The following is a 25,554-nucleotide window of genomic DNA, read 5'->3' as shown; positions in this document are numbered from 1 at the left end:
TTAGGTTAAAATTCAAACTCTTTCATTACCTATTACTTCCTATGGTTAAACAAAAGCAAACCATATGATTGTTTAATTTCTTCTCAAAACTTTCAACGAATTCTTTTTGAACTTTGTAAGCTCCAATTGAAGAGATTCCTTGAATGGATTCCAACAACTGACTGTAGATGGGTGATTTTGTTGTCGATTCCAATCTTCTGATTTGACGATAAGCATTCAAATGTAGTTTCTGAAAAAGAAAATCACATCATTATTTTAACACAATTATGCAATGTGTAATTTTGAATGAACCTTATATAATTTTAGTTGGAATGCATAATGGGTTCAAAAGCAAATATGCAAGGTTAGCCTTAATGATTTCTCTTGTTTCAAAAAAATATTTATGCGTATTTACATGTACAGAGAATGAGAAAATAAACGGACCACCCTGAATAACTTTTGATCTAATGATCTGATTTTCCGCTCTGGGACTCCATCTTAACGGTTTAAGTGGTTGACCTCAAATATGCTTATCAATTAGAGAAGACTTTATTTTAGGTAAAAAACTCAGAAACAAATTGTACTTTCTCTGATTAAATATACTTTTTTTTGACGAATTCAGATTCCAGACTCCCGAAATATATGGGGTAGTCGCTCTCTGGGAAATATGGTCCCAATAGTTTGGGCCGGAAGGCAGTCTAAACTTTGGTTCCTTTAATGTTAGTTTTATTTTTTGATTTTTTTCCCTATATCTTGAGAAATAATTAAGCCAATTGAAAACTTTCTACACTACATTGTACAATTCGGTTGTTAAAAGATAAGTTCATGAAAAAATAACTTTTTGTGTATATGTATATAGATTATTATTATTTTATTTAACTACAGTCGAAAAAACTTTTGAATTATAAGGTATTCAATTCTTTACATCATTTTAAAGAAGTTGATATTGGATCAAAAGTTATTCGGGGTGGTTATTTTTTCTTCATGAAACTGTACATTACATACAAAGACTTACCAAGATTCTGGCACATACCATAAATGTTTAACGTGTGACACCTATCACATAGGTAAACCTAGTCAATCCATACGATATTGATACATCATGCTAGATATTGATATAACAATATTGATAAAAACATGCTAGTCAACGTATGGACGGAACTGGTTTATCAGTTTTGAATTAGAAACTTCTTGTTATTTGAGATTGCATAAATTTGAGAAAGGCAAATTTTTTACACTCCCCAAAGTTTTCTTGTGAAGGTCAAAGTTTACGTACGCCCATTTCTAAGAACATTGCTACTCTGACGGATATTGATAAAAATATGCTAGTCAGTGCACGGAAAGGAATTAATCAGTCATTATATTAGAAACTTGAAACTTTGGACGTAGGGCTGCCAACCTTCTGTCCTTTTGGAAAAAGTTTTTCTAGTGATAGCTAAGTTTATATGCGTTGGCTCCGTATGGTATGTATTGCAATTACATGAAAAGTGCTACTACAAATAGAGTGGTAGTTCGCCAATGCTACAACTATACAGGAATCTTCTTATGTCAGCTACTTTTTGGGTCTTTTAAAAAAACACTATTCCAAGATTATAGATTAAAATTTATGGCCTTATGCTTATAAGATATAACTTGGGGATATGCAAGCTATGTATTTCCCAGATAAAACTAAGAATGAAATTATTGTGACACCGGTTTTTATGTTTTTAAATTAAATAACTGAAGAAATTACATGGCAAATGATGGTGCGGGATTGATATATTCCTCGTTTTGCAAATTTGATTTAAAGGTATTTCTTATACTGCATTAAAACGTTTCATAAGTTTATAAAAAACAGCAATTCCAGGTGAGGCTTTTAAAATGCTAGCTAAATTGCCAAACATTTTGAAGCATTAGCTTATAATTTCTTACCATTTCATAAAATACTTTACAAAAAGTGTAGTACTTGACAGCTCTAGCAACGAAACTGTAACTAAAAGGCTCCACGCGGTTTTTTGTACGTAGTCCGATCAGACCACTGTGAAGGTAAACCAGTTTGCTTTAAACTTTATTAAAAGAGATTAAAATTGACAATGTTATCTAGCATTTTTTTCCAGTTTTTTATTGAAAGTGATTGTAAAGAATGTTTTTAATATGAATAATTTGAAATGTTAAGTCGTAGAGGTAGTTACGATTGAATAATTAAAGAGATAATAAGTAAACTAAAATAATTTTATTTTCTACCACTTTTTACATTTTGATCGCCTTCAGCATCATTGTAAACTTCCAAATCATTACGTTTCAAAGAATTGACAAAATCTGTTTATTTCAACAGAATTTAGTCTACCACTTTAGATATCATCTGGTTAAACTTCTACGAAGTATGCATAAGATGCTAATTATCAATTAAGAATTAAGAGGCAAATTAAGATGATGGTTTTTTGGGAGACTTGAGCCTTTTATTTACTGATTAAAAACAGAACTATGATTAGATTTGATGTTATAAGATAAAACTTAAATCATTCTCAGGTTATAATTTAAGAAATTTCAAAAGAAACTTACCAGAAAAATATAATAAATGATGCAAAGTGGCAGAAGCGATGTCAGAAAAAGGGGGGCATTTCTTCCAATTATGTAAAATGATGCAAAAATGAAGAAGATGCAATTTATCACACCTTCAATATGACCGTATAGTTCAGTGTCTATAATATCTAAATCAGAACTAAATCTGCGGGGGGAAAATGTAATTTATAAATTAGTAAGTGGAAGAATCTTTTTCGAATTTGTCATGCAATTATAATTTATAAACATATTTTACAGACATATTCTTAGTTACAAATGTATTTTACTACACATTTTTACCTGCTTAGCTGAAAGAACTTCCAGGATATTTTCATCTGACAATAAAATAAGTTTAGAATATTCACTTTTTTTATAATGTAATTACAATGGAATTTGGATAAAAAAGTTTTTTTCTAAGTTGTGAAATACAGAAATTGAAAATCTGGATTTATTTTTATGTTAAAAAAAATGTTTTTAGGGAAAAACATTGAGAAGTTTATTCGATCTTAAACTATTCAATTATTCATAACTTGTAATTATATATCACCCTATCTTGAAGTTATTAATTACTATTATTACTACTTGATTTATATTAGTATTACAAATTAAGATTTTAAAACTAAAATTGGAATTATTTTAACATACAAAGTAATCCTGTACTATCACATTTTTATGTACCATTTCATGAAAAGCATATAGAAAACAATATGTAACTTAATTATTTTGTGATTAATAAACAACTACTAAGTTATATTTACCATTAATATAAACTTTATCAAAAACAGTTTCTAATCAAAATTTGTTATACAAATAAGTCAAACGGTATTGTTATTATGGTTAAACTTTACACAAAATTTCTAAACAATCAGTTAAGTGAAAAATATTTAAATAATTTTATAGTAACCAAAAGTTAAATAAGAATTTAAAAATAAAAATTGTAGATTAACTTGCAATGGTAACGGAGCAAAAATTTAAATTTTATTCTAATATACACTGGAATTAAATCTGTGTTAACAAAATAAGAAATTAGCTGATCTTTTAATTGAAAAAATTTAAAATTCTTATGTAACAATTTGTTTGTTGTTAGAAATAAAAATATAAAAGCTTATCAATCAAAATTTTCCCCAAAAAATTGAGAGAAAACAAGTGATAAATAGTTATAAAATTCCGCAATTTCATTAAAGACTCAGGAATAAAAACTTGAAATATTTTTGAAAAATGTTTAAAAAAAAAGCCCGATTTCTTACGAAAAACTATGTAAAACCCGGGGTTTTAATGAAAAATCAGGTGAACTGGTGACAAAGACAACTTTCTGAAGTTGTCAAGATTCCCAGTCTGTTACCAAAAATAAAGCATCTTAGGCATCAAAGTTGCTTGATTAGCACTCATACTCATTACTCATATGTGTTGGTTATCTTAGCATCAGCCCCGCTAGGGGCTCCAACTAATTCGCTTGATTAGCACGTTGAACGCCACGCTAGTTTTACATGACTTTCCCATCTGGTCACGGTAAATAACTACGAACTAAATTTTCAAATTTTATACGGATTTTGCTATTTTTTTAGAAGGTTTATCATGACATAACTGTTAGGCTTAGATGTAGTACAACGCACTCCACTTCTTCGTCTGTATTGATGCCCGTGGGCGACTAGAGTGCTGTGTTTGTAGCAATAAAAAGCAAGAGAAATAGCAGAAACACTGGTTGACGTAAGTTTATACTTGTTGTCGTGCTCATAGAAGGGATAAGTTAGGTATAAAACTAGGGGCGGATACTCTCGAGTCAGCGATCACATGACATAACTATGAAAAGTGGTGAATCATATCAGCCTACGAATTGTTTAAAAGTAGTGGTGGATAAAAATCTACTAAATTGAATTTATTAAACTAAGAATTACAATAATTAAGTAAATTTTGAATAAATTTTCTGCAATTCCATAAAAGAGTGTAAATTTTATAGTTCTATGTCATGTTATACGCTGTCAGCTAGCTCTTTTTCGCGGCCTATTTGAAAGGTCAGTGTCAGCAAGCGGTGGCAGACGTAGCCTGAATGTAATTTCAGTGTCAGCCACCTGTGGTTGACGCGGCCTAAATGTAATTTCAGTGTCAGTCACTGGTGGTTGACGCTGCCTAAATGTAATTTCAGTGTCAGCCACCGGTGGTTGACGCAGCCTAAATGGAAAGTCCAGTGTCAGCCACCGATGGCTGGGCGCTCAACGTGTTAACTTCGATTGGCTTGGTTTTTTTTTCTAAGAACGTTTGTTTTTACTTTCTCTTAAACGAATTACACAATTTTTGCTTTAATTTTGCTTTTCAATGCAAAGTATATATTTTTTTCAAATAGCATTGACTTTAAAACATTTAATTTTATCGAAACACTTTTTTAAAGATTTACCTTAAACAATATAAGCACGTGATTTTTCAGATAACTTTTAGGAATACTTATTTGTTTACGCTTCATAATCTATCACGTTCAGGTGGATATTAAGTTTATCTTGCATAACTTTTAAAAAGTATTTGATTATTAAGAAACGCACAATAAACAAATTCGTTAATTATAAGCTAGAAAATATCGCTGATGTTATTTTTAAAGTATTTGACAAAAAAGCCTGTCAGTTTAAGTTTTATCAATAGCTAGTTGATATGGATACAACGACAACCTATGAAAAATTTGATTCTTAAAACGTCCCTCTCGAATGATATAATTGAATTTTTCTATGAGGATCGATGGTTAAAACGTTGAGCTCCGCGTCAGCCATCGGTGGCTGACACTGGACATTCTGTTTAGGATGCGTCAACCACCGGTGGCTAATACTGAAATTACATTTAGGGTGCGTCAACCACCGGTGGCTGACACTGAAATTACATTTAGGCTGCGTCTGCCACCGCTTGTTGACACTGACCTTGCACATAGGCTGCGAAAAACAGCTGGCTGACAGCATATAACATTATATAGAACTATAAAATTTACACTCTTTTTATGGAATTGCAGAAAACTTATTCAAAATTTACTTAATTATCGTGCTTCTTAGTTTAATAAATTCAATTTAGTAGATTTTTATTCACCACTATTTTTAAACAATTCGTAGGCATATAAAATTCACCACTTTTAATTCACCACTTTTATTCGATATATCATGCTAAACCTTTCCTAAAACTGGCAAAATCTGTCTATATTTGCAAATTTAGTCTGCGTGGCAAATCAGAAAATTTAAATATGTTATAACGAACAATTCTGGAGTTGGATGAGTGTTTATGAGAGAGAGACTCATAAATTCTTTATTTTATTCTGATAGGTAGTGGTAAATAATTTAAGAAGTGGAAAACACTAGCAGGAAAAGATTTCGCGCTTCACGTGTAAGAGAGTATGGACATTACCTTCTACATCAGAAAACCTCCACACGGTTTTTTAAGTTCCATCAAAAAGTCCCCCCCCCCGAAAGAAATTTTCTCCCAATACTTGATCCAGAACTTCCCTTGTCTTCTGGATCAGGTTCAAAATTACAAGGCTACGGAATTGAACATTAGTAGTCGTAAACCCAAAGATTGGGTTAGCTTTTCAACGACGGTTATAAAATAAAATTGTAAAAGTAGTCTGCACAGACTATTTAAAAAGTGGTTCAGTGGTGCGCATGAAACCAAACTCTATTTTAAAAATTCGTTCGTTCGTTGTTGTAGAACTGGCCATCTGATGCCTAAATGGCCCTTTTCCCATTCATCTTGAAATATCCCATGACGGGAACTTACATAGGAAAGATCTATTTTAAAAGCAATTGAGAGTAAGTTAACATATGCACTTGAGAATTGAATCTTTGGTGGAAGATAAGTAAATAAGACAAACAAATAATATTCATAAATCAAAATTATTTTAGACGCGTATTTGCCATCACTTTCTTATTTTAACTAGATATTCTATTAAATGTCTCTTTCGTAAATTAATTTACTTTCAAAGTTGTCAAATCGGACTACCTATAAGACCCCGTGTGGAGGCTTTCAGTTATAGAAGGCGCTGGTGTAGAGTACTCACAGACGTTGTTTACTTATTACTAAGAACGGGTATTCAGCTAGTATTATTATGTATTAGAACTTACCGGTTAGTTATTCTTCCCATTGGTGTGCTATCAAAAAAAGACATCGGAGACTTAAGAAGGCTATTCAACATTTTATTGTGGAATTGTCCAGCTGCTGTTATAATTCCAAACACTAATGCCACACTTCCGATGATTACAAATACAACTAAAAAGAAAAAGAACATATGCAATTTGAAGTTCATAAATTTGATGTTTTATATTTCAATTAGTCTTTTAAAAATAAGCATTTTTCCCCTAAATCCCAGAAGGTTTAGGCTGAATATATAACTGAGCAGTTACCGCAGTTTTAAAAAATACTTTTCTCCAGTAGTAGTGAGAATATTATATTAATATTTCAATGGATTCGATAACGAATTCAAATATATTTCGACTCGTCTTTTAAAAATAAGCACGGTTTTCCCTAATTCACTGTTAAGATGCTTCTGTTATAGTCATTACCCATGAAAAAAGTATGGAATTAAATTTCAATTTCAAGCACTTGTTATATTTTAGGCACGCGTACCTACCTTGTTGCTGGGTGCATATGCACCCTGGAACACCTAGAAAATAAATCAAAAAGTGGTAGTAATATTGATATAACTTTTTTATATTATTTTGCTTATTGCTACCAGAATGTTTTATTTTTTCCAAGTAAATATATAGAGATCTGAACATAATATCTTTAAAGTTTTCGATAGAAGTTATTTCGAAAATATTATCAGAAATGCCACTGGAGACTAAGAATATAAAAAATGGTAGACCTCAATTCACATATATTTATTTATAAGTTCTTTAACGAATTTATTCAATAGAATCTTCTACTATGACTTACTTTTCGAATTATTCATATTTAAAACTAAAACATTCGTTGCATTAAGTTTCAATAGTAAACTGAAGACATTTCCTATTAAAACTTTCTAATTTTAAATTCTTTTATTAAAGTTCTTAATTTTATTAGGCAACTCTATTGTCACTTTTAGTAGTCCAAAGTAAACCAACCAACCAACTCTGTATTAAGAAATTTTTATATTTATTCATTTAATATAAATTTTTAGTAATAAATTTATAGCAACACATTTTTTTAATAAATTTTCATTATTTTGCTTTTAGCAAAATTGATGCCATTTTTTTTTTTTTCTAGGTGATTACTAATCCTGTTTTGAGACGGGTGAACTTAGCTTTGTTCTGGTTACTTAATACCAGCCCTGGTGGGTTCTCACTTATTCATCGGATCTAAGGCTCCTATACTATCAGAGCTGACCTATCAAGCAATATTGGAGCAAACAAGTTTGCAAGTTAACGTTATTTTAGTATTCGCTATGTTATTACACAGATTCCACCTGCTGCGGACACTCCAAAGTAGTAATTTAAAAAACGGTAAATAACTACAAAGTAAATTTTGCAAATAGATGACAATATTTGCTTGCTTTTAAAAATGTAAAGCATGTAATAAGTATTATAAAGTGGTGAATTATATAAGCCTACACATTGTTTAGAAATAGTGGAGAATTAAAATCTACTAAATCGAACTTATTAAACCAAGAATTACAATTAATAAACTACCACTTGAAAATATTTATTCGATGTGCTTATGTTAGCTCTTTGCTCCAACAATAAATGATAAGTCGGTCTGTCTAATTCAGGGGCTCTAATCGGATCTAATGTGACTTAGGATGCGTACCTGCCATGCAGTCTCGTATGTAAATTGCAATTATTCAGAAGGAAAAAAAAACATAAAAACTATGTAATAATAAAGTGGCAGATTACAAGTGAGTATGTCTAATTTAAAAAAAAAAAAATTAATTCTTATTTATCTAATCATGGTAGAATGGTAGAAATCACATGAATCTCGGTGCGCTGCCTCGAAGCGGCATTAACCGATTCATCTGTAGTAATAAATCGATGATGAGGGGTAGTGAGGAGGAATGGAGATGGGAGGAAGAGAGGGTGCTCAGCTCCAAAAATCGAGAGGGGGTTCGTGTGACATGCACAATCAGGAAATGTAGAGTGGCATGGGATATAATTAAATAACAATATAATCATAAACAATATAAAATAAAATAATCATGAAGATTATGATCGATCGATCGATATATATATATATATATATATATATATATATAGAACTTATATATATATATATATATATATATATATATATATATATATATATATATATATATATATATATATATATATATTATATATATATATATATATATATATATATATATAATATATATATATATATATATATATATATATATATATATATATATAAGTTCAAAATGAAGAATAAAACAAAGAAAAATTATAGACATATAAAAAGAAAGGGGGGGGGGGAATAATAAGTAAAAAAAATAACAAACAATAGTTTAAATAAATATATAAAAAAATATAAAAAAAAGAATGAAATTTTATTCAAAAAACCGGGAAAAAAAAGATATAATCTTTTCTTCAGCTCACACGATAATATCCGCAAAACAGAGTGCTTTCTGATATTGTATCAATAAAGCCAAAGCAAAATATATTAATACAATAGTGTGAGGAGCACTCAAAAAATTTATTATAAAAATAACAATAAGTAAAATAGATCACAAAAAGTAAAAATAACATGTAAAAACAGAAAATAAAATGAAATAAAAGGAAAAACATTAAAAAGGGGGCTATAAAGCGAGTAGCAAAATCAGATCAACTTACATGGTCGAAATATTTTTCAAGAAAGATTTAAAAACGTTTTCGCAGAAAGATTGCCAGATTACAAAAGATGAAAACAAAAGATGGAGAACAAAAGCGCAAATTGAGTGTAACAAGAGGGTTTTAAAGTGTCGTTCTTACTGCACAGCTGAAGTGATTTGTTATTCTGAGATTTGATTTTTTAGTTACCAAGGATGGGCCCGAAATGGGTGTGCGCAAGGTAATATTATACTGGATAATTTTAAAAATTGATCATAAATAGTTTTAGAAGGCAGATGTTTATTGAAGTTCGTGTTTTCTTGTGATTTTTTTATATATATATATATATATATATATATATATATTATATATATATATATATATATATATATATATATATATATATATATATATATATATATATATATATATATATATATATATATATATATATATATATATATAATATATATATATATATATATATATATATATATATATATATATATATATATATATATATTAAACATAGATAATATTTACATAACATTTAACATAGATTACCCACCTTGCCCTAAACCCAAAAGGCTGTATACTTCCAGTCGATACGCAGTGGATTCGATACCATGAGTTCCAATCAATGCAGTCTCAGTTGTCCATTTCGCTAACCAAATGTTGCCATAAGTCTAAAAAACAAATACATATTTTCAGAAAAGCAAATAATAAAAAAATAATCAGTAAAAGGAAATAAATAAAAATTGCTTCACAATTCATAAGGTGTAAAAAGTTGAAATTTTCGGAAAAAGCTAATATTTTTTAGGAAACTAATATAAAAATAAAGTTTAGCTTGACAGGTGAGTACTGTTAAAACTCAAAACATATAAAACATATAAGCAAAAAAAGTAGGTTTATTGATAAACCAAAAAAGGCTAAAATGTTGAAGAGTATTGGAAAGCTGATAAATCTACTGGAATAGTCACAAAGAACTCTAGTGTTATGGCAGGTAAAGAAATCCCTCATTCCGTATCTGTTGAGCAAAGAGTTGTGAGTTTGATCCTGGCGGTCAACTAAATCAACCGGCATGCATACGCAGCAAGGGGTATGTTAAATACAGTCGGACCCCGATTTAACGAATTCATCGGGACCGGAAATTTTATTCGTTAAATCGGGGTAATTCGTAAAATCGGGGTTCAAAAAAAAATTTTTTTGCACATATGTATTATTAAAAATTACTAGTTATAAACGACTATCTAAGATAAGAAAGGAATCTCCTGTTTAACTCATAGTCCAAGTGACAAACCCCCGGAAAATGACCTTGCAAGTGTAATGTCTTATTGACTCTGCCCACCTACCCACGACGAATTTTGTTTTTCACTGTTGCGAGTTTTTCTTTTGTTTGAGACGAATATGCACTTTTTCTATTTTATTCCTCCCAGGAAAGATTTTTTTCCCTTTAGAATCTGCCAAATACAAAAAAATGCAATATTTTTCTGATCAAAATTAATGAAAATTTTTTTTCCGGATGCTGAAATAATTCGTTAATTCGGGTTTAATTATTCGTTAATTAGGGGTTTTTGACTCTGTTTTGCTGGGGTTGAAAAAAAATTCGTTAAATAGCGAAATTCGTTAAATAGGGGTTCGTTAAATTGGGGTCCGACTGTATGTGGTGACTGAAAGTCCTTTAGTTAGTTTGTGGATTAAAAGTTAAGAAAGAGGGGAACCAGCTCAAGTTCGACCTACGTCGCCAGACCGAGATCGAAATTCATGATTTTCTTGCTATGCCTGTCTTAAGGAAGAGCCTTAAGAACGGGACTAGGTGGTGTATGAATAATCACTAGCTCGAAGAAGTTACAGGTCGTATATTTAAATCTCGATTCCTCAAGAACTATTAAGCCGATTTTATATTTTGCCAAGTAAAATTACATACCTTAAAATCATGTTAAAAATTTTATACCTTACAATTAAGAGTATTTTCGATAAGAATTAAATAAAATAACAAAAAAATAATAAATATATATTAAAATTTATTTTTTGCGTAGAATTGTCTTTGGATGAACGAACTTTTTTAAATGTGGGAAATTTTTTTTTAATTCACGTAAGAAGTTCTCAAGATATGGCGAAATACGCAAAACGGAAAATTAACACTAAGGGGTCCAAACTTTGAACCGCTTTTTTGACCAAAATACGGGGAGTATATTTCCTAGATTGCGTCAATCCCCTATATTTATGGGGTCAGAAATCCAACTCCGTCAGAAAAAAAATATATGTTCATTCAAAGAAAGTACGTTTTTATGTCTGATTTCGTAACTTAAAATGTCATCTCCACAACTTAATTAGCATATTTGAGGTCATCTCTTCGAACCCTTAATTTGAGTCTTAGAACGTGAATATCTGATTATTAGATCAAAAGTTATTAGGATCTTTATTTATTCTTTTGCGCACTGTACGTTTTTCTTACAATGTCATTTAAAAGTTACCTTAAGTTATTAAGTTAAAAGTTATTCTTAACAGAACGAGGAAATTTTAACATTAAAAGTCACTATTTTCTGCTATCTCAACGGCGCCAAATTCTGGACATTAACCCCTTGAGGACGGGTGATTCATAAAAGCACTCGTACAAAATCAGACTTACTCTGCCTTACTGTTAATTTAATCATAAATATTTTACAACAGTCGTTGAACAGTCGACCCAATTTTATGGGTTTACAACTACTAATGTTCAACTCCGTAGCCTTGTAATTTTGAATCCAATCCAGAAGACAAAAGAACTCCTGGATCGAGTATTGGGAGAGATTTGCCTTCGTGGAGGACTTTTTAAAGGAGCTAACCCGCATTTGCGTTACATGGAGAGAAAGACCACATGAACCTCTCACGGTTAGCCTGACGTCAAGGGGACTTTAACCCATGATCCGTCAACCACTGAGTATATTTCACGTCAGCACTGTAGTCGGAGCAACCCGGTTTGCTGCATTGAAAGGCGAACGCTCTATCCTCTGAGCCATCACAGTTCAATCATCGATATAATCAATGCTAGTTCGAAGTATAACTAAATACACTGGTGTGCAAAACTTAAGCAACAAGTGTGTTTTTTGTCATAACTCTACAAGAAATCATCCGATTGACATGAAATTTGGATGTGATGTACATTATTTCGTACTTAAACGATGGTAAAAGAATAATGGCGCAGAAATGAATATAAAGCTTAAAGTAGGGTATGGAACAAAAAAAGGCTTTATTTGACATATAGTGGCGTTACACATGATTGCCTGAAGAAGCGTGAGTACAACTGGCAGATGTTCCCTAGTATGGGATATGCCCTCCCCTTACTGTAATTGTTGCTTGGCATCGTCTCTCCATGCTAAGCACCAGATTATCCAGGAGTTCTTGGGGTAAACGTCTCCATTCTTCCTTTAACGCATCTTTCAGTTGATGGGTGTAACCTGGAGGATACTGTCGTGTCTCAAGACGTCTCCCTAATGCATCCCACATATACTCTATGGGATTTAGATCTGGAGAGTAAGCTGTCCAATCCATACGTGTGACATCTTCATTTTCCAGTAGCTCTTGAACATTAGCAGTACGGTTTGGCCAGGCATTGTCATCCATGAAAATGAAGTCTGGTCAAATGGTCCGTCGGAACAGACGCACATGGGGTAGGATTACCTCATTGCAGTAGCGGTCTCCAGTTACAGAACCTCGGTCGAAGATCTGAAGCTCAGTCCGCCCGTTTAACATAATGCCACCCCAGACGACAACTCCAGGACCACCGTAACGATCTCTTTCCGCGATGTTATTGGGATGAAATCGAGCTCCATCCTCTCCCCAGATCAACTGACGTTGAGAATCGCTTGTAGCACTAAAACGACTCTTATCTGTGAAGAGGACGCGACTCCATTGATGAGGCGTCCAGGTTTCGTGTTCTCTGCACCACTCTAAACGGTGCCGCCGATGGCTAACTTTTAAAGGTATGCAGCGTTCAGGACGTCTAGCAAATAAATCACCTTTGTGGAGGCGTCTGGCCACTGTAAATCTTGTTACTTGTCGTCCTGTGGCTGTGCACAGCTGTTGAGATATAGTAATCGCTGACTGAAAACGGTTTCTTTTCGCCTGGAGGACAACGTAATCTTTTGGTGTTGTTTTCATTGGACCGCCACCACCAACCTTCCGAACAGCTGTACCAGTAGTTTTAAAGGCATTCCAAGCACGAGAAACAACACTTTTGTTGATCCCGAACTCTTCGGCGACACTGGTCACACTACACCCCTCGTCAAGCTTCCCAATCATTCTTCCTCGAGTAAAGTCGTCTAAATGATTTCTTGAAGACATGTTTCACAAAACAAATCATTTGCACTTGCAGCGAATGTCTTTAATTACGGTGCTCTTCATCCTTTTATCACAGCTTTGACCTGCGCGCGCCGACCCACAAGGTTTACATACGCTTGCATCAGTTGCGACATTTTATTTCTAAACTTTGCATACAAATAATCTTTCTACTGAATTACGTGCATATTATACTGCAATTTCATGGCTATCTTATACTTTGTTGGGGAGCTGTGGCCGAAAAACCACTTGTTGCTTAAGTTTTGCACACCAGTGTAATTTTATTTTGAACTAAGTAATGGTGAATTAAATAAATCAAACAATTATAACTCCGCCCACAAATAAATTGCTAAAGAATTACTTTGATTACCAGTTTTATCTTTTTACCCCGATTGATACGGTTTTATGCTGTCACGTATTTGTGACCGTCGGTGCGAAAGGATTAAGCTATTAGTTTTATGTACCATTAAAACAAAAGTAAAATGACGTTAGCCGTTTTACATTTTCTTACCTACTAACATTTCCGGAAGATTTTATTTTCATATTTAAAGTGGTAGCAATACTCAGGTTATTCCAATTTACTTTTTGAATTATAATGATATATATAAATGTGTTTGACCACCACTACATATAAATATATGAAAGCATAATAATCCTTGCGCAGGACAATTTCAACGGGATCAAAATATAAATATATTCTCGAGTCGGATTGTTTTTTGTTTTACCACCACTCTGAAAATCCATTCTCGGAAAGAGTGAAAGTTGGCAGGTATGCATTTGATTATCAAAAGACGAAAGATATTTACTTGTATTGTCCCGAATTTATAAATTGACATGATACATAAAGTGGTTTTATGGAAAAAGTGGTATAATATATTATCGAAAATTATTGGTTTTCGACTGTTAAGGCATTCAAAAAGTCTTTGATAGATCAAAAAGTACTTGTTCCTTAGAATTCTAGATCTAATCAGAAATAACTAAATCATGGTGGTATCTAAGAATCTCTTAATTCACTCAGATAAATGAAAATACTGAAAAAAGTTTCCCACCACAATGAATGTCTTTGAAAAAAGGAACTGTCCTAAATATATGACGCAGGGATTTAACCGGTTAACTGACATTCCATAGTTTCGAATACAAATTTTTTTTATAAAGAGGTAATTATGTAATTGAATAATAAAAGCAATAATTTTCATCTTCAATCGCTAAGAGATATCAATTGAGAGTTATAAGATTCTGCATACTTCTTAAAGTTGCTAGTTTACAACTTTTCTAGACTACTACCAAAAGATTTAAGACATTTCGGCTTTTTTTTGGCCCACACTTATGTAATTGTATTGTCATAAAATTATGAGAAAAATATTTCTAACAGAAACTAATGCTATTACTTACTAAATAAAAAGTATACACTTAATTATGTAGAGTTAATAAATGAAATCTTGCCTCAGATATAACGTATGCTAAATATCCCAGCACTGTACACAACCATAAAGGGCAACTCATGCTCTTTATATAAGTCCAATACACGAGACGATGAACCTGAAAACAAAAATTTAAAAAACTAACATTAAAATTATTTTAATAAAATACATTTGCATACATTTCTCATAAAATGATGCATGGGTCACACTAAACGATTTCATTTACTCATTTTTTTTTTATGAATTCACTTAGTTTAAAATAAAAAAAAACATTGTAATATTCAACGTACATGGGGAATAAAAATACTTCTTATTAACACGTTGAATGTCACACACGGCTGAAAGCCCATATACAGCAAGACAGAAAAGAGTAAAAACTGGTAGCAAATAAATTTCATTTTTTAAATTTTTTTTTGGGAGTTATAGAAATCCATGTCTACCAATTGCTTTTAACGGATACAATTTTTATATGAAATTTCCTCTTCGCCGAGTAAAAATTAAGTACAGTGAATTGTTGAGAATAGATTAACTCCTCCCGAATATTATCAAATAATGAAATAGTTTCTCTACCAGTATTTTCGTTTTTCCGTCTCACTTTCAGGCCTGATGCCACGCTAATTTTACATGGCTTGCCATCTGGTCAAACGGTAAATAACTACAAAATAAATTAGCAAATATTAGACACATTTTTTAGTTTAAGAGGTTTGGAACACATTAAAAAACATTGGTAAATTATATAAACCTACGAATTGTTTAGAAATAGTGGTGGATAAAAATCTACTAAATTGAATTTATTAAACCAAGAATCCCAATGAATAAACTACCATTTGAAAATATTTATTCGCTGTCCGGAGCAAGTTGACATCTTTGTGTTTATAAATAAAACTATTTTAGTGTGTTCTATATTGCATTCATTTCCTCAAACCATTTTAGTAACCATAATAATATTAAAAAAATTAAAAATTTACTCGAATTGTGTGTTTTTAAATACCTTGGCTTCGGCAGTCACCGATGACCCCCATGGCACTAAATGTGTTAAAGTAATATCGCGTAGCCCTTTGAACAAAAGGTCCTATTAACAGTTTAAATAAATAAATAAATAAAATACTAAGATGTTAATAGGACTACACCTAGTGAACTGAGCTGAATAAAAATATCAGGGTTCGTGAAGCCACTTGATCCATGCAGTGGGAATGCAAATTGAGTAAATGTACTATTTTTTATGGCAGAAAAAATTAAATTATGACTATTGAATTATATACAATGCAGAGATACCAACTTGCTCCATTTTGTAAAAAACTATTTTCTAGTGTTAGCGAATTTTAAACAATTTTCAGTTTAGTGTTTTTCATTTGAAGTAATTTTTTCACCACTACATATCAAAAATTCAAAGTATCAAAAGAAATACATGGTCATACATTCATAATACATTCATTGAGTCATACTTGCCAACTTTTAATCCTTTCGAGGATGATTTTCGCCAGTGGTAGTAAAACGGAATTTTACACAAAAACAAACGCTGTAATTTTTGCACCACTACATATCAAAAATTCAAAGTATCAAAAGAAATACATGGTAACATTCATTGAATCATACATGCAACTTTTAATCCCTTCGAGGATGATTTTCCCCAGTGGTAGTAAAACGGAATTTTACATAAAAACAAACGCTGTATTTGGATTAAGCTTATGCGGATTACCGCAATAGTATTGCATATTAATATATATGCTTAATTTTTTTAAAAAAAGTGGTGGTCAAAAAGATTATAAATTTAGTTTATAAATACAAGGAATATATAGAATGTATACATTTTACTACCACTTTAAATACAGAAATAAAATTTTACGCCAAATGCGTAAAAGTTGGCAGGTATGATTGAATGATTATTTGCTTTATAAAATTGATTTAAAGTTAATTTCTGCATCACTACGTAAAATTTTTCAAAAGTTCATGTGGAACGCCAGCTTGAACGTGGTGAGGCTTTTAAAATGTTGGCATAATTACTGAAAATTCTGCAAGCTTTTGTTTTTTATTATCTACCACTGCATAAAACATTTTTCAAAACGCATATAGCATTGGTGCTAAATATATTTAACACGACCTAGTAGGAACTTATTGACTTTTATTTTTCTCTATTTATAAAATAAATTTTATAAATGCTACAAACTTCAAAAGGAATTATGTATTTTATAACTTTAATACGCTTTTTTAAACTAACAAATGGTTGCCAATTTTATTCAAACGCATTAACAAATGAAAACTTAAATTAAAAGTGGTGGTAAGTATACTTCCCACGGCCTTCGAAAGGGTTAACTTAAATATACTAAACTTGACCTACTTCAGCTAATTTTCGGGATTCGTAGAAAGATATCCATGATTATCAATATTTTTTTAACAATTATAACACGTATATGGGACTATTTTTTAAAAGTAAATAGAGATAAACAGATTGTGATTAAAAACCTTCCATTGCTGATCACACGATATCGCGAGTTTTTCCAACTGTTTGTGTCAATAATCAAATGGTAGCAAGATGCATATTATCATCCATCTATCTTTACAGAAAATATGACGTGTTCTCGAGACAATAACACATTGTTTACCAAAATAAACTTTTTGCGAAATTGAGCTTGTTAAAACAGTCCTCATTTAGCTATTCAGAAGACCTGTTACAAATGAAATGGATTCACTACAAGATTTTTCGCTTGTCCATCTCAATTTCAGGGTATATCAAAAAAGAGATAGGTAAAGTTCGATCGCCTTAGTCTCCGCGCCATGCTCCCCAACTGCCTAACACTGGATACACTTCATCGGCTCTGAATTGAACGTCGACATTATTTTAACATATTTAAGACTACTCTTACGAAAATCTAATATATATATATATATATATATATATATATATATATATATATATATATATATATATATATATATATATATATATATATATATATATATATATATATATATATATATATATATATATATATATATATATATATATGAATGAGTCGATGAATACGACTGTCTTGTTCTTCAAGATGAATTTCAAGAATGAAATAATTAAACTACCAGTCTTAATCTTCTTTAAAAAGAATTCACGAAACATTTGCAGGAATTAAAATGAATTCTGAACCACCAATTGTGTATTCTTGACCACCATCATCAAAAAATAGAAATATCATTAAAAATAATAAAATATAGCAAAATAGTTTCTAAGGATGAATTAAATAAAAATTGTGGAGGTGTGGGGGATCGAACCCCAGGCCTTTCACATGCAAAGCGAACGCTCTACCACTGAGCTACACCCCCGTAACAGCGCGATCATTCTTAAACTTTCATGCAATCAAACTGAGAGCGACGCTATGAATAATTTATTAGTGGAGTACCACCTGTTTTTTATATACACATCACAAAGGAGGACTAAAATCATGCTCTGACAATTACATAAAACTACCCAATAATTTATAAAGGACCGGAAAATACATTTCGAATATGTTAAAATTGAACAAATTTTTAATTATTTTAGTTAAAATGGAAAAAAAAACATTATATTAATTCTATGCAGAAATGCATATTTTTATAACATCGAAAACATATGAGTTTTTGTCAAAATCCTTACCTGCGAAATCTTTCGCATTAGACAAATTTGTGCTTCTGAACCTCTGTCGGTTTATAATTGAAAGAATAACTATTTCTAAATTTAATGTCTTTAAATTCTTTTTTCATGAAAGAAAAAATTGGTAGTATACATGATACTTTTTTTTAGTTTTATTTTGCTGGAAACCACAAAAAACTTTATATTTGCATTAAACGTTGTTATTTTAATATATATTGCATACCTGCCAACTTTTAATCCCTTCCATTATGATTTTTCCAAGTGGTAGTAACATGGAATTAAAATTTCAATTGTAAGCAGAAAAGTACGTTGTATTTGAAGAAACATCTGCTGAGAACCATGATATCAACGCATATTAATATATATGCTTAATTTTTTTAAGAATAGTGGTGATCAAAATCATTTAAAAATAAAGTTTATAAATGAAAATATGGTATATATTTACTACCACTTTAAATATAAAAATAAAATTTTACGCCAAATGCGTAAAAGTTGGCAGGTATGATATTGCCTATTGGGCACCTGAGCCGCAAAGTGGCCCTCATCCACCACCTCCTACATCAAAAAGCCTCCACACGGTCCTTTATAAGTAGTCCGCGTAGACTATTTAAAAAGTGAACCAGTTGCGCGCATGAGCCCAAAACCTTTTATAAAAGTAACTGAGAGAAATTCATCATATATATTTGAGAATTAAATCTGTAGTGGTTGACAAGTGAATAAGGCAAACCAATGATATTCATAAATAAAAAAAATTTTTAGTCATATATTTGCTACCATTTTCTTTTTTTAACTAGATTTTGTATTACGTGACTCGTTCAGATAGTAGTTATCCTTCACAGTGGTCTGATCGGACTACCTACAAAAAAACCGTGTGGAGGCTTTCAGTTATAGGAGGCGTTGCCTCATCCCATCTATCATGTACTTTTTAAAATATGAACTGACATATTGTGTCAGCTCACCTGATTTAGCTGAAGAAGATATATAGCATACCATTTTAATACGAAAATTTTATATTATTCCTGGAAAATGCTTTCTAGTGGTTTTAAAGTTTATGATCCTGTGATTTCAAATTTGATTTTTTTTTAAAATTTTATATTAATTTCAATTTGATTTCAAGCTGTTTTCCATAAGATCATATGATAAGCCACTTTAGCCCAATTCTCTCTTGGGGGCTTTTAAAAATTGACCAAAATTCTGAAACCTTTAGTCTACTACTCTATAAATTATTTTGCGAAACACACCTGTTTTATTACATGAAGTTACGACAAATCCAAGAGCTTTGCACTTAAAATTTTGCTTCATATATAGATATATACACTGGTTAAAATGAAAAAAGTGAGCAGCCATCTATGTATTTAGATTTGATTTTCTCTCAGAGATGCCAACTTGCTCCGGAGAGCAAATAAATATTATAGAATGGTAGTTTATTAATGTATGAATCTTGGTTTAATAAATTCAATTAATTAGGTTTTTATTCACCACTATTTCTAAATAATTCAAAGGCTTATATGATTCGCCACTTTTTACTATAAAGCCATGCGACACCGCTTAAAAAGTAAACAAAATTAGTCGAATATTTGCTAATATTCATTTGTAGTTGTTTACCGTTATTTAAATGATTATGGCGGGTCCGGAGCAGTTGGCATCTATGTTCTCTGTATGTTAATATCAGCGTAAGAGAGGGGGGATACACTGTAAACCAAATACAATGATCGTTCGTTCGTTGTTGTAGAACTGGACATCTGAGGCCTAAATGGATAAATACAACGCTATAAATTTAAGTTTAAAGTTAAATCCTATAGAATGTAACCTTTACATACCTGCCAAATTTTAATCATTTCGAGGATGATTTTCCCCAGTGGTAGTTTAATGGAATTTAAACTATAATTTTTGGCGGAAGCGTACACTGTGTTTAAAAAAGGTTTGTATGGACTATCAAGGCACTAATGCATATTAATATATATGCTTAATTTTTTTAAAAATAGTGGTGGTCAAGAAGATTATAAATTAAGTTTTTAAATGCAAGGAATACATACATGCAAGGAATACATTTTACTACCACTTTAAATATAGAAATAAAATAAAATTTTACGCTAAATGCGTAAAAGTTGGCAGGTATGCCTTTAATGGTTACCTTTCCGACTTCCATTTTTTCGTCTTCAATGAGACGATAGGTTTTTTCTGATGCATGTTTATCAGCAGTAGGATCAACCTGATCTTTTGCACCATCATCTGACGTTTTAGAGGAAGCTGAATCAGTTGAAATGTACCTGCACAGCATTCTAAAAAGATAAATTAGAAATATATTTAGCGTGATTGTCAGTTAGGATGGACTGAATTATCATCTTTTTAAGAATATAAACTGCTGTTTGTAGAAAATGCAACACCATGAAAGAATCATCAGAATTAAATGAAATTTAATGCAGAAACGACTTGTACTGATACAAATAAATGATGAAATTTTCAAAACAAAAGAAACAAATTAAGCGTCCGAAATCAGTATTTGGTGCAGCCACCACGCGCTGCAATAAGTGCTGCTATACGACGTGGCATGGAGTCAAACAGATGTTGAATATCTGCTTGAGGAAGAGAATTTCATATCGCTTGTATGCGCAACCAAAGTTCGTCTTTGGAAACTGCAGGACGCGGATCACGAGTGAGACGCCGACCAACCATATCCCACACGTGCTCAATAGGCGACATATCCGGCGAATAAGCAGGCCAAGGAAGAAGTTGCATGCGTTGTGCTGAACAGAAGTCTCTAACAGTCCGCGCAACATGTGGGCGTGCATTATCCTGCTGAAAGATAGCTCCAGGGATGCCTTGAAGGAAAGGAACGACTTCGGGCTGTAGCACTTCACGGACGTATCTGTTGCTATTGAGATTACCCTCAATTCGTATCAAATTGGATCGTCCATGATACGAAATCGCACCCCAGACCATAACTCCGGGTGTTCGACCACTATGTCGTTCAATAATACACTCAGGAAGGCAGCGTTGACCGGCATAACGTCTAACACGAACACGGCCATCATGGGTCCACAAATTGAAGCGTGATTCATCTGAAAAGACAACTTGGTGCCAATCAGCTCGCCAGTCTCTGTGCTCAAGAGCCCACTGCCGACGCAGCCGTCGATGATCCGCCGTGAGGGGAATCCTGTATAATGGCACCCTTGCACGCAATCCACGGCGCAGCAGACGACGACGAATTGACGAAGCCGACAATTGTACACCTGTAGCAGTAGACCAATGTGCTGCCAGCTGCCTGGAGGAAGCTGTGCGATCATTCACCGCCATGCGGAGCAGGTGTCGATCATCGCGCTCTGACGTCACCTTCTGTCGTCCAGTGCCTGTTTTTCGAGTTGTTCGGTGCTCGTCGGTCCACTGCTTCCAAACTCGCATCACTGTGGAACTGTTCCGCTGCATACGAGCTGCTATTGCGCGATAGGAAAATCCTCCTTCTCGAAGGCCGATTATCCTCCCTCGTTCAAACTCCGTAAGTTGCTTGAATTTCTTATTCTTCCGTCGTGGAGGCATACTCAGGTCTCACTAAACGTTTGCCACTAACAAATAATCATAGACTATTTTCAACGTCCCGCTACAGCACTTTATTTATACGCTTTCAGCATCAATTCAGAGGGCGCTGCGCGCGCCACGCACGCGCGATGGCTCTGAAACTTTATTAATTTGCATAATATCCTATAATTGACATTTGCTGCGAATTTCATTTGATTCTGATGATTCCTTCATGGTGTTGCATTTTCTACAAACAGCAGTTTAATAATGGTATTGAAAATTTTCTGCCAACGCTTTTAACTTTAGTCGAAAAAAGCATGTTGAAAAGCGAGCAGCATTTAGTTGAAAAGTAAGCAGCAACTCCTCTACAGATATCCATTTAGAAATTGGCTCCATTCCCACATCACATAACAGGGAAAAACGTACAGAACAAATCATCCATGCCCTGAACGAAATTCGAACCAGCAACCATTAGCTTCACAATCAAGCATCCTGACAGCTCGGCCATTCTCACAGACTGTTCTTAAAATTAGGTAAGAATTAAAGCCTATAACTTTTAATATAACCCTATGAAACAGTTATCATCACTTTTTAATATTTTCTATATTGTGGCCTCCCCGATACAACATTTATACGTTTAGTGAATGAAGTACGAAAGTGACAATTTCAGGAGTATTTATTAAACAGAAGAGATAATACAAAGTGTTCTCATAAATATGCGTAAGTTTAAAGTAGCAGATAGTTTTTGCTTTTTCTGTTTTTAACATAACTTTTCCGCATTAGGCTTGAGCAATTCAATTTAAGTAGTGATAAATAAAATATGGCTAAAAATTTTTACCCCCGTTTTCTAATTTGGAAACCTTTTTTTTTTTTCTTTTTCGCACTTTTTTTCCTGCATTCACTCTGAAAATTTCATTCGCTTCCTCCACTCAACTCTTCATATATGAACTTAATAATCTACATAGATTGAGTTTGGGATTGAACCAAATTACAGATCAAATTCTATAATTTGGAATCAACTACATTTATGGATGCAATCAAATAACAGATTTTTCAAATTTAAAGTTAATATTGTATTGCAACTGTATTTAACTTTAGGTATATATATCTGACGGCCTCCCGGAAAAGGATAACCGTCAAGAACATAAAATTTTAACTACAAACAAGTGTCAATTTAAGAATATTTTGGGGAAAGAAGTTTCACAGTACAAGTAAAATTATTACTACAAATTCTTATTTTCAAAATAATAAGCAAATTATTTCATTGTAGAACTATAGTACAAAGATGGTAAAAATTACTTTTTATTTTCATCAGTATTTTCTTCTAAATTCTTCTGGCTGGTGTGTTCTTGAATGAGTTCCATGAAAGATCCATTTTGGTTCAGCAGATCTTGATATGAGCCAATTTCATCGATTCTACCATCTTTCATGCTGACTATTATATCCATTTTATGCAATATTGACACTTCATGGGTAACAAGTATTCTTGTCTGTCAAAAGAGTTCATGTCATTAATACTTAATTCACTAAAGTATAATTATAGATATTTTAAAAGGCGCTACACTGCAGAGAAAATGCTTCATGGGGAATTCTGTGTAACCTTTATTTGTAATTTCAAAATTTAAAATGTAGGAAAAAGTTAATTCAAGTGAACCAAGAGTTAGCCAAGAATTTTTTTTTTCAAATGATCAAAATGCAAACAAATTAGAGCAGAATTGCTTTGAATTGCTCTTGGGAAGTTAAAATGCAATAATTTGTTTGCATTTTGGTTTTTGAAAAACAAGATTATATACTGCTGACTGACACACCCAGTGATACTGATATATTCAGTGACCAACATGCCTTACGATCAGTTCACTGTGAGGCAAGCTTTATTTATAACCTAGTCACTTTAATATATTGTTTTTAAAGAAAAAAAGATTTTTGATAGATTGTATGGACTTTATGCTTTCAAAAGCACAGCAGTCAAAAGAAAACACTTTTAGTTCTTTTTTTGATTTTATTACTCTTACTTTTACAGTTGACTGTTATATTTCATTTTGATCACCTTTATCTAGAGCACTAAATTATATTTAAGAGAATTGTGCAAAATGTCAACATGAAAAAAAAAACTATAGTTTCAAGAAGATAGAAAAAGTTTCTGATCTAATTCTTTAAAATATTAAATTAATCATCATCCTCATTGCATTGGTTGCGCTTATAAAAATATTAAAAAAATATTCAAAAATATACGGTAATTTTTATCTAAAATTTTGCAAATTAACGGCAAAAATATTCTATTAAATATTTTAATATTTCACTTCTTTCCGGCGCAATAGCAACATTAATTCAACAAATGTTAAAACCACTAATTGTAAAACCAATAGCTTTTAAGCATTTAACCACTATTCTTTAAAATATAAAGAACTAAATTATGTCACTTTATTTAGAACTTAATGTCTAAGGCCGCACTTGCTATATTCCTTCTTGACTAAAATTTTCGATCTCAATTTGCTCTTTCGGAGCTGGGTTAGTTCATTCCGCTCTCAGAAGCTACGATTTCCCTCCTCATGACGTCACTGTATACATTGATCTCGGAGATCGCTAGCAAAGATATTATGATAACTTTGCATCATTCTCTCTGTAAAAATAAGTTAGATTTTTTCTGAATATTAGCTTTAAAACTTTACACAATTAACACATTAGTTCTGTTCATAAACATAGTTCAAAAAAATTTTCTTGGCCATAATATTAAAATAAATACCATTTTAAACATATAAAAATATTTTACTAGTTGTAGTAAATGAAGCTATAAATACTTTATTTCAAAATTTTCATTTTTAACTTTTACTGTTACAAAGAAATGAAGCATATATCAATACTTTTCCTGCTACATATTGTTCGATAACAATAATTTGTAAAGTTTTGTTAAATTTAGAATTAATGGTAATTTGTTCATACTTAATCATTAGGAAACTACAACCTTAAACGCTAATTACTGAAATAAAATAATAATTTATTTTCATAATAACATTAGAAATTTTACAATTGCTTATAGATGTTTTAATTTGGAGAATATAATTTTAAAAAAATTATAAATATGTAGAATAACTACATTCAAAACTTATTTAACTGTTATGAAATTAGAAGAATTTTAACTATTAATAATTTATACTTTTCATTTAAGTTTTTATTTTTATTTTTTACTTTATCCATTTTTTAATTTTTTCGCCTACCTTTCTTTTTGAAGTAACGGGTCGGTTTCTGTTTAGATGGCGAATTCTTATAAAAGTTCTTAGACAACAAAATAAGCGTATTTCTGCTTTATTTATTGCTGGATATCGTCCCTCTAATTCATTTATAAGTTCTTTGATGTCCTATAAGTCCTTTTGATTTTCTGTAAAATGTCCCGTGCACATTTTGAAAAATGTTC

At 31.7% G+C, this 25,554-nt stretch overlaps 1 protein-coding gene and 1 non-coding gene across 3 annotated transcripts in view; both read right to left on the bottom strand.

The window, feature by feature from the left end:
• Positions 1–25,554, bottom strand: part of LOC107457427 (multidrug resistance-associated protein 1) — a 159,914-nt gene that overhangs the window by 19,052 nt on the left and 115,308 nt on the right. For both annotated transcript variants that reach the window (XM_087163516.1, XM_087163517.1), the window contains exons 18-24: positions 23,442–23,632; positions 20,761–20,908; positions 15,027–15,122; positions 9,832–9,949; positions 6,609–6,753; positions 2,521–2,686; positions 30–229 (exon numbers count right to left, since the gene is read on the bottom strand). In XM_087163516.1, the coding sequence (XP_087019642.1) occupies positions 30–229; positions 2,521–2,686; positions 6,609–6,753; positions 9,832–9,949; positions 15,027–15,122; positions 20,761–20,908; positions 23,442–23,632 (1,064 nt within the window). The remainder of the gene's footprint in view (positions 1–29; positions 230–2,520; positions 2,687–6,608; positions 6,754–9,831; positions 9,950–15,026; positions 15,123–20,760; positions 20,909–23,441; positions 23,633–25,554) is intronic.
• TRNAA-UGC (transfer RNA alanine (anticodon UGC)) lies at positions 18,248–18,319 on the bottom strand. The gene has a single exon. It is a non-coding gene; the product is annotated as a tRNA-Ala (tRNA).

The sequence above is a fragment of the Parasteatoda tepidariorum genome, chromosome 5 (assembly GCF_982258835.1).
Source record: "Parasteatoda tepidariorum strain Cologne lab strain chromosome 5, Ptep-v5.0, whole genome shotgun sequence".
Lineage (NCBI taxonomy): Eukaryota > Metazoa > Arthropoda > Arachnida > Araneae > Theridiidae > Parasteatoda > Parasteatoda tepidariorum.
This window is presented reverse-complemented; position numbering and strand designations above follow the sequence as displayed.